Genomic DNA, 11722 nt, shown 5'->3' with positions numbered 1-11722 from the left:
CTAACATGGACATGGAACACAACGCGATACGAAACTGCGAATGTGAAAATTTTAATTTTTTATAAAGCATAACGACACAAGATATATATATATATATAGTATTTTTTAAATAAATTATAATAATATTGTATTCATATTAAAATATAAATTATATATTTTAACTTTTAATATCTTTTTAATTATATAAAATATATAAAATAATTTTTTTATTAATAAATGATAATGTATATTATTTCTAAACTCATTTCAAGAATATAGATTAAGAATAATAAGGTTGGACAGGACTAACATATAATGGTATTTAGGTGTGTCCAAATGTGTCTGAAGAAGTATTTTGTATTTTTATTAAGACATAGATAGACAGAAAAGACATGTGTGTCGAATGAGTGTTGCATCCAAAATATGTCCGACACGCGGATACGACAACTCAGAAAAGTGTCTATGCTTCATAATTTCACCTATTTTATCTCTCTTATATATCATTATCAATTAGTAGTTATAAATTTGACAATCAGAATGTACAACATGACATTCTTTAATTGCAGTTAAAGTTAAATTAAATTAAAATTAAAATATTAAAATACAGCTATATTATATTACTAATTTAACAACTAAAATATGTTACATGACACTCTTTCATTAAAATTGACATAATATTTTCTTCCAAAATTAATAAACTTCTTTCCTCCGTTATCTTATCTACCTCTCTCTCTTTCTCTATTTCATTCTATCCTTCTCACTCTATATATAACTTATAATTTATATTTTATATTATTAATTTGACAAATCAAAATGTGTAACGAAATATTCTTTCATTATAATTAAAATAAAATATTTTCTTTCAAAATTAACAAACTCTCTCTTCTTTTTTATCTCTCTCTCTTTTCTCTCTCAATCTCTATCTCTCTACATTTTTGTTCTACAAAAAATAATAAAATAATATAATTCAAAAATAAATTCATATTATAAAAAATATATTAAATTTATAATTAAATATAATTAAAAAATATCTCATAATATTACTTACATAAAAAATATATAACTACTATTATTATATGCATACCTTTTTAGTATTTTTATTTAGTTTTAAATTTTTATTGTTTATTATTTTTCTAATATATATATATATATATATATTTTTTTTTTTAAATATTTATTATATATAATTTGAAAAGAATACTAATGTTGTGATTAATAATTAGAATCAAAATTTAATTATTTCAAAAAATTAATTTGAGTTAATTTATAATTATTAATATAATTTTTTTATACTAATATCTAATTATATATATATAGAGAGAAAATATTATTTCTAAATAATAAATATAGAAATTAATTATTTTTATTTGTGTATCAGACTTAACATCTAATTAAATAAAAAATATACATATTAAATTCTTTTAAATTTTAAATAATGAATATTAAAATTAATTATTAATAAAAAATTAAAATCTTTCGCATAAAAATAATAACTAAAAAATTTATTATATGATTTTTTTAGCTACAAAGACTTAGTTTTGTTAGCAGACAAAAATTTTTGTTCTTTACGATTTTTTTTTTAAAATAGTTTAATTTTATAAATTATTTTTGTCATAATTTATAATGTGATGACAAAATTGATATAATTTTGAATGATTTATATTTTTGTATTATATGAACAAAAATACTAGTGTGTATATATATATAACTAATGCGGAGGAAAATAAAATATGGGAAGAGTTTTAAATATACTGAAAATATCGATATTTTAGTTGTTTTAACTGTTGATCTGAATTATAAAAAAAAATATATAATATATATTAATTAAAATTAACGATTAAAATAATTGGAACACCTGTATTCTCCGGTACGCTCTTGAAATTTTTCCTAATACGTTGTATCTGTATGCATATCAATCACGTGTAATATAAGTATGTATATGCAAGTTAAAAGTTTTGGCTCCCTTGAAAACAGGTCTATTGGTCTAGCTCTGCCCTTGAGTGGTAAGTAGATTCTATATTTTTCATTACGCAATAGAGAGATTACGCCTAGCTACACATTGGGTGATACATTTTACTTAACCAAACTGCTTGCTAATTGGTTCTCGACCACAATCTTCTAATTCCAGGACAAATAATACATAAAGAGAGAGAGAGATGTCATATTCTTGGTTCATTTAGTCAAGTGAGTAGTGACATATCTGCTATTTTTGTTATTACATTTCTACTATATATATATATCACTGTGGGACAAGTTAATTAATGATCATACATTTTAAATTTTATAATTCAACTCATCATTTTCTTTTTAATTATTTTTTCCCTTGTTTTTCAAAAACTTGTGTCAGAATGAAGAACTACAATGTTTGAAATGAAAGGGTTCTAATGTACAGAGTAGTACAGACTTTTTGAGTTTTGACACCCCCCCCCCCCCCCCCAAAAAAAAAAAACATTATTTCACACGGAAAAGAAGAAAATGTGCATTGAAAGATAGAAACAAATAATTAATTGAAGATATTGGAATATGATTGGATTGGCTATACATAGAAAAGGGTGGTACATAGACAGCATTGTCTACAAAAAGAAAGAAAAAGGTCACTTTGAATATAGAAGATATTAAGGACCTGAAATTAAAGATAATCATCATAATCTAAATTAAGTTAAAAATTAGCAGAATAATAATTGATCTCAGGAGGAAGCATATATAGCAAATGATATTAAAGAGAACAGAGCTCAATGGAGCCATAATGAAGCAACTCCTGAATCATTTGCTCAATGTGATTGTGATCTTCCTCAAGAGGCTTAATAAACTCATGATTTTCCACTTTAACCTTCTTCATGGAAGCCCAGTTGCCATCTTCCAATGAAGATGAAGATTGTTGTTCTTGTTGCTGTTGCTGTTGTTGTTGTTCATCCTTGTGTGGTCTCTTCTGTTGGATGGTGGGTGTTGGTGCAGTGGAAAAGGCGCCATTGTTGATGGGAGAAGGTCTAGTGATTTGAAGAGAGGCCATGTAACACCTGTGAAGCTTAGCGGTTAAAGTAGCAGAGAGAAGCTTGGATGGCGTGGAGTGAGAGGAATCAGGGTTGTAAGGGAAGTTGGTTCTGGCTCTCGTTCCACACATCAACCTTGCTGCTTCATCGTACGCTCTTGCTGCATCTTCTGCTGTCTCAAACGTTCCAAGCCATATCCTTGTTTTCCTGAAACATAATACATCATTCATTCTTTTAGCTTTCTAACATTAATCCAATCCATTTTCTCTCCTCTATTTCTATTTTCAACCTCATTCAATTTGGTCTAATAATTTATTGACATAATAAAAAATAATAATGAAAAAAAATTAATTGAATTTTGTTATAAAATTAAGAAAAACGTTAGAGAACTATTAAAATTTATTATTTTTGTTTATTGATTAATTATTAATATTTAAAAGTATGAAATAAAATGTGTTATTGGATAACTAAACTAAAAAGAACTAAATTAAAAAAATTGAGTTTATAACTAAATAATGACTAAAAATAATAAATTTTAATGTCTTTGTATTTTTTTAAAAATAATTCATCTAATATTTCTCTAAAAATAATGCAGAATACTTACAAAATAGGGTGGCGAATTTCAGAGACCCAAGAACCCCAATGCCTTTGTCGGACTCCTCGGTATCTTTGTTGTGCTCTGGCCATTTTTTTTTTTTTTTTGGGTTGCAAAATGTTATGAGTTTTGTTGTGTGGTAAGGGGGAAGAAGTTGGAGGGAGAATGGGGTTTATGTAGTTGTGCTCATTGCCCTTTTTCTTATTTTATTTTTTTAAAGAGACCTATAGAGGGTCCCAGTTGGAGGATTTTGAGGTTATTATAAAGTTTCTTTGTATTTACCTAGCAGCTATATGTTGGCTGTATTGCAATTTGTATGCTATGATTATGGAATTATCAAAGGATTACTAGTCCATTCATTTTCTGGACACAATTATGTCTCCCTCTCTTAGTCTCGCACTAGGATTATTAGTTTTTTGCTTTAAATTAAAGACGACTTTACTTGCATACATTTATTTTTGGACGCGTCTAAAAAATCTTCCGATACAAATACTGAACAATAGTGTTTCACTAATATTATCCATTCAGATGATTAGATAATAGATCTGAAGGTTTATATTAAAAAGATCTAATAAAGTAAACTTATAGAGGGAATATGTTTAAAATACAAAGGATATAACAACTGATAGATTAGACACTTTGTCTTGAATAAATGTTAATAAAACATCTATATTAAACAATTGGTTAAATAAATATTTTATTAAATAATAGTTGAATTATATTACAAATATGAATAGAATAATAGGTATTTAGTAATAAAAATATTTTAAATAGCTAATATATATTAAAAATAAATTACTAATTGTGGTGTAAAATTATAAATAAATTTCAAAAAATAATTATAATAAATTATCTGTAATATATGAGAATAAATTTGTAATTAAAATATCTCAATTTAATATTAATCAAAATTTAAATTAATATAATTTACCATATTAAAATATATAAAAGAGTGTATTCTTATTTTATAATTTACAAATACAATAAATAAAAAATATTAATATATATGATAACATTGAATATAAAAATGCTTTATTTAATGAATTTTGGAAATAGAGTTAAGTGGTTTATTTACATTATCATCATATTTGGATTCTTTAGTAATTTTATACCTAAAAATTATTATTTAATTATACAAATTTTTTATTATTTTTATATGGATATTTAATTTATATATTATCATATTAATAAATAATAAAATTATACAAATATAAATGTTTGATTGGAAAATAAATATAAAACTCTCATAATATCATCAATATATAGCAATTAAACTCATCTTCAAATGTAGATCATCACATGAACCAAACTATAAAACCAAAAATATACCAAGTTGGCTTTAAAATATGAGGATTAAGTGTTTGGTAACATTGTTATAAATTGCTTTTACTTTCTATGTCTCTTTTTCTCTCTTTAATTAATCCATAACTGAAGATGGAAGCTAAGTCCGGAGATTCTTTTCATGTGATGAGTAGAGAGCAATTTGTAGACAGTGACTGCAAGTCTTAATCCCCTTGGTGTGAGGTTTGAGCTACAAATCTTTGAACATATCATCATTCTCAAATATAAAAGGAGCAACAATTGCCTTAATAATCAACACATTTTCATAGTATCATTTTTCTATAATTAAGATCATATCACATTTAGATGTCGGGGACCAAGATAACCGAGGGTATCCATCGTATATGTTTTCCAACTATTTCTAGTTGCATAGCTCTCTGTAGTTTCGATCGGTTTCACAAATTAAAACAAACATCGATAAATATTGTGCACTATATATATTAGCCACTAATCTTTCACTTAATCCTACCCTATATGATTATCATTATTATAATTGGGTCAATCCCAAGTTGGGATACATCGGTTTAAGACAAAAGATTCTTTGGCCATCATAATTACCCTAACATATCAAATCATTTGATCAAATCTGCTTCACTATTTTCAAATCTCTAATCTATTAGGGCAACTAACCCCTCTCCTTTTTCTTTTTTCTCTTTATTTTCTGTGGGGGACGAGGGCATATATATAATCAAGTAAGTCACGGAGTTAAAAAAGTATCGGTACTTGGGACAAGTTAAATAAACGGTTATATATGTAGCTTTAGGCGATGAATTTTTATAAATGGTGGTGTCTGTCATGCGGATTTTAATAAAAAGAATTCTATGTCTACTAAAATTTAAGGGTAAAAAATCTAAATAAATAAATGGGAGTGGTATATTATATGAATCGCTCACGGTTTAATCCGTTATGTGCAGGTCTCCAATGGACTTTTTATGTAAATCGATACAACTATATTCGATTTAGCAATATTGGTACTAAATCAAATCAACCTGATTCGAATTAGTAGGAATACATGCAAATCGAAGGGATTGATTCGATTTATGCATGAATATTTAGACCTCTTAGTAAATCGAATAAGGTCAGTTCGATTTACTCAATGGTATTAGTAACCAAGTAAATCGATTGGAGTTGTTTCGATTTACATGCACGTAAATTAATGAATAAATTGACACAACACAATTCGATTTATTATGTATTTATCAAGATATATGAATAGATATAAGTTAATTCGATTTACTATGGTGCAAACGTATATAAATAGCGGTTGAATGTGAATTCCTCGTCATAGTGACATGCAATGGCTAGTGATGATAGTTTTTTAGTTCTGGTGCACTATAGAGGGTCGATTAAGAAGAAAACGCAATCTAGAATTAAATTTACAGATAAGGATCCGCTTAGTATTTTTCTCAAACCGTCAACGAGTTTCATCAAGTTCCAGAATACGATAATCTGAAAATTGGAGCTGCAAGGCATGAAACGGGTGGAGAAGTTATGCTATAGAATTACGATTTCTGTATTGCGGGATGATGTGAAGTACGATTCCTTCGTCATAGACAGCAACGAAGATTTGCAAGTTCTATTCCATTGTCGTTGACAATTTCCCGAGGTGAGGACTCTTGAGCTATTGGCCAAACTTGTGGATGTGGCCTCTAGTTCAGGAGGTTCTAACCAGAATCCTCAGCCTTCAGCCATGGCGGCCTGCTCTAGTTTGATGCCTGTTGGTGCCTCTTCATTTGTGTCCATGATTGAGCTTGAGGCAGTTTTGGTTGCCTCCCCGTCCTTCGCTGCCGATCTAAACCCCACTCGTGACAGAGAAGTAGGTGATACTGGATCCTTCGGTGATGTTGCAATTTGCGATCGCTGGTACTCCTGATGTAGTACCGGATTCCTGACAAGGTAGAGCACTGGATGGTGTGAAAGATGCACTGCAGGATGATGATGATGATGATAATGTGGAGCCCACAACGACTGCCAATGATAGCGATGATGACATAGCGAGGAGTACTCCAGCTGGGGGTGATGGAGCGGCTAGTTCAAGAACTCAGCAGTATCCTCGACATTTTTCAACTTTGGACTTGGATGCCATGAGACAGTAGGGGATACCTGGCGTGCCTTTCAGATTTGGGGCCAGAGACACACAAGATACAAGAGGACTAGCTGAGTTCCAAGTCAGTCAGCAGTTTCAGGATAAAAAGGAGGTCATGCTGAGCGTGAAGACTTATAGCATCCGATGTGGAGTTGAGTATAAAGTGTTGGAATCCGATTATTGCAAGTACTATGAGAAGTGTAAGGAATTCGGCAACAAATGCACATGGTTGATTCGTATCAGTCTCTGCCAACGCAATGGTATTTGGGAGGTAAAACGGTACAATGGATTGCATGCTTGTCTGGTCACTTCGATATCCAGTGGTCACAGGAGGCTTAATTACCATGTGATCTCAACCTTCATACTACTTATGATTAGATTCGATGCTACCGTGTTGATCAAGGTATTGTAGAATACGACATAGCCCCATTTTCGTTTTAGACCGACTTACAGGAGAGTTTGGTTGGCTAAGCAGATGGTCGTGGCTCAGATTTACAAAGACTGGGAAAAGTTGTATAATAAGTTACCGCTATGGGTGCCAGGTGTGCAGATGACGATGCCGAGTAGTGTTGCAGTGTTGAGGACGAGTCCTGTGCGAGTGGATGGGCAAGTTGATGAGTCACATGATTATTTTCACCGTCTTTTTTTGGACATTTCCACCGTGTATTGAGGCTTTCTGACATTGCAAGCCTCTGGTTAGTGTCGACAGGACCCACTTGTACGACAAATATGGTAGTACAATGCTAGTTGCGATTGCTCAGGACGGCAATTCCAATATCATTCCTGTCGCATTCGCACTTGTTGAGGGTGAGATTGTAGAGTCGTGGTCATTCTTCTTATCTCACCTTCGGTAGCACGTAATGCCTCAATCGGATATTCTAGTCATATCGGATAGGTACAATGGGATCAAGGCTACACTAGAGGCTCCTGATGGGGGTTGGTTTCCATCTAATGCATACCGGGCATTTTGTATCCGATACGTGACAGCGAATTTCACCCTGAGTTTTAAGGGTAAAGATGCTAGGAGGTTTCTAGTGAATGTTGCTTATACAAAAACTAAGGTCGAGTTTGACTACTAGTTTGACATCCTCTGCTCTGAAAACCCGATAATGTGTGACTGGGCTAATCGGATTGACTGTGCACAGTGGACTCAACATCGAGATGAAGATCAGAGGTTTGGTTATATGTCTACGAACATCTCTGAGTATGTAAACTTGATACTGAAGGGTGTAAAGAACCTACCAGTTTGTTCGTTGTTGAAGTCCACCTATGGAAGATTGGCAGAGCTTTTTTTTCGCAAAGAAAGAAAGGCAGAGGCACAGTTAGGAACCGGGCATCAGTTTAGTCAGCATCTGATGAAGGTAATTGAGGCAAGTCTGAAGGCCTCAAGGTATTTCACGATGACTTTGTATGATAGGAAAAATTCTATGTTCACTGTGGCTGAGACTACGCCAAGGAGCTTCTCACTTGGCTCTTAAAGAGTGTCCCCCAGGGACCACACCTGTGGCTGTGGATATTTTCAGGAACTTCATTACCCATGTTACCATGCATTGCGTGCTGTGCATACTCACGTCTGGATTGGTCAATTTATACCCATGAGATGTATCGCCTTAGCTCGATATTCGATGCCTATCGGATAGGGTTCACCCCTCAAATCGCTGAGGGGTTTTGGCCACCATACGATGGTCCGACAGTCTTCCTAATCCCGCCAAGAGATGTGCGTTTGAAGGGCATCCCAGGACTAATAGGATCTGGACCACAATGGACAAGGCTGACCCGAACAGACCCAAGAGATGTGGCCTTTGTAGACAGCCTGGCCACACATGTAGGAGATATCCACACGGAGGAGTCAGTGTTGGTTCTACTTCCGCCAGTAACGTTTAGTATTGGCCTTATTTAGTGTAATATTTTGTCTTTAGTTTTAGTCTTATTGTTTAGTCATGTTGTTTTTAGTCTCTTTGTTATTTTTATTTGATGGCTTGTGTAATGTTTAGTAGTTTTTGCTTTATTTTAATTACAGTGGCTTGTTTAGTCTTATTTAGTGTAATAAAATATCGACTCATAATGGAAGAGTCACATAATATACATGTGCTTCTAAACATAATGAAATTCATGTGGTTCTGAACATAATAAAATACTTGTGCTTCTGAATGGAAACATGAACACATGATACTAACAAGTTCAAAACCATGTTCGGATAAACCATGACTGTAGCTGCAATACTAAATCATATCTAATAGCATATAACAATAGGGAAGACCTAACATGAACGGCTTAGTGCCAAAAACCCAAGTCAAAAGAGATGCGATCCTATGAAGCAGTGGCGGGGGCGTCTGATCCGTCGTGCTCTCTGTGCTAGAGTGACATCACCCTCGTCTTTGTCGCCGTCATTCTCCATCTCATCTGGTATGCGCTTCGGTGACGTTGATGGATCGGGAGGTGCAAGTGTATGTGTAGCATGTGCCGACGGAGGTGTCTCACCCAACGCAAATGTCTTATCGATAGGTCCAGAAGGAGGCTCATTCAGATCCACGTCAAGAGGTGTCTAGGATCCACCTACCTGATATCTGTGTCATGCCAAATCATCCTCCTGCATGATGACGCTAATCTCCTCAAGAAATCGATGTTCAATTCGGGTCGCGGCCGATGCTGTACTCCTCCAAATTGTGGTAGAACCCGATCCACCTGATGGTCACTCTATGATAGCAAAGTAGATCAATGCCGTCACAGACCTCCATAACGATGTGTGTCGTGGCTCTAGTTTCTTGGGATGCACTACCTGTATGACATTCGGCATGATGTACTGCATCCAAGCGAACTAAAAAGGGAAATTGGGTCCAAAATAAGGTTTCATGACTAGTAATGATACTAAATAACTGAAGAATAAAACACTAAAGTGTCTGAATCTCACATAGCCAAAATGAAGTAAATCTATCCTCAGTCTGCAGTGCGCGACTCTAGGTCCCTTCTCGCTCGATGTCGGCTGATAACCTAACCACCTGCCACCCAAGATATGTTATCAACATATCACAAAAAAATCTGATAAATAGGAGCACAGAAAACAACTAGTAATCAATTGAGTACCTCGTCGCCAAGGGCCAGAGAAAAGTGTCAAACCCATCCGGCCTAAAACCGCCAAAAGATCCATAACTAGAGGAGCTGTAGTGGACCTGCCAACTTAACCACATGCTTGTTGGCCACACGGCATAAGCACCTGTATAACCACAACAAAGCGGCAGATCCCCAACTATACCTTCCTATGTCCTCTAACCTCGCTACGTACGGTAGCCACCTGATATGCATGCGGGTACCAGACTTGTCACCGAAGAGCTGTGTCGATAATAGCATCATAATATTTGCTCTCACGTATCTCCTGACTGTCTCCTCGTCTGCACCTCGGGAAGGTCACTGAATGTCTCTTGCATCCAAGTACATTCCACAGTGAACTTGTTGATGCAGTCCTGTGGTGACAACACACCTAACAACTCCTCGAACCAAACTCATGTCGGACGGCTGCCATCGATGTACCGCTCAAAGTCCGTCTGACATCTGCTGACGTATTGTCCATCGATCGGGAGCCCTAACTGGTAGGCTACATCCTGTAGCGTAATCGTGCACTCACCGAATGATAGATAAAATGTATGCGTCTCCTGATACTATCTCTCCACAAATGCACTCACTAATGGCTCATCCAACCTAAACTAGTGGTCGTTGAGCCTCGCGAGATGGGACATGCCAACTATCTGCAGGTACGATATGATCCTATTGTCTAACGACATACCATGTTGTCTCCTCATGCTTGTGATACAACGGTGGGGCTACACGACATTAAAAAATTCTCTTAGAATCATAACACTTTAGATAACAAAAACACCTAAAACTGATAATTTTAATCGAACAATACTTTGACCAGAATTCAATTAAATTTTAAGGGAACATAGTTAACCTACTATTTATGGCATACAGCTAAATCCTTTAGCATATAACTAACTTTGTAGTACCTCGTTAATTTAACATTTTATAATTTAATTTTTTAAATAAATTAAATCATTCTAGATTTTTACTAATTTTCTACTGCCTACATAATCCAAAACTTGAAATCCAAATTAACTTAAATTAAGTTAAATTAACTTAAACTCCATAAAATTTCTAATCTCGTTAAACTTGTAACAATAAAAACTTACAAACTCTAACCAAACCTGTTAAATATACTCGTCAACATACATTGGTATCCTTTATCCAACATGCATTTGTGATTTCAATTTTCTAACACACTACTATAGCTGTATCAATACTCTAACTACTATTTGAGGTTTAAAGATTCTAACAATTATAATATTCAAGTTCAAAACGGTTTAATATCACTACCAATCTTCTAACACATTACTACCCGTAAATGAATACTCTAACTACTACTTGAAATTTAGATATTCTAATAATTCTAATAATCAAGTTCTAAGCGATTTAATATCAATTATTTATTTCTTAAAAAAATAAAAAAATTAAATTTTATTTACTAACCTCTTCATGCACGCTACTAGCAATATGGGCGACTCCGTCCAACCAATAGATTCAATTTGAGTCGTCTTCTATTTTTGCAGTATTAATTTTGTAGTATAGCTTGCTTTACTTTATCTGGATTTTCGACTTTAGTGGGGTATGTGGTGGTGAAATGTAATTCGAATCAAGTCAATTTAAATTCTATACATAGGGGTTTGTGTGTAAATCGAA

At 33.4% G+C, this 11722-nt stretch overlaps 1 protein-coding gene across 1 annotated transcript; it reads right to left on the bottom strand.

Moving 5' to 3' along the window:
* Positions 1 to 2461: 2461 nt before the first annotated feature.
* LOC112785286 (protein PPLZ02) lies at positions 2462 to 3746 on the bottom strand. Its single transcript, XM_025828746.2, has 2 exons — positions 3574 to 3746; positions 2462 to 3176 (listed from the first exon to the last, which is right to left on the bottom strand). The coding sequence occupies exons 1-2, from the start codon at positions 3654 to 3656 to the stop codon at positions 2696 to 2698; spliced, it is 564 nt and encodes a 187-aa protein (XP_025684531.1). The 5' UTR covers positions 3657 to 3746; the 3' UTR covers positions 2462 to 2695.
* Between the last annotated feature and the right edge of the window lie 7976 nt (positions 3747 to 11722).

This window comes from Arachis hypogaea, chromosome 20, assembly GCF_003086295.3.
Source record: "Arachis hypogaea cultivar Tifrunner chromosome 20, arahy.Tifrunner.gnm2.J5K5, whole genome shotgun sequence".
Lineage (NCBI taxonomy): Eukaryota > Viridiplantae > Streptophyta > Magnoliopsida > Fabales > Fabaceae > Arachis > Arachis hypogaea.
Note: the sequence above shows the minus strand (reverse complement) of the source record. Positions and strands in the feature narration are given on the sequence as shown.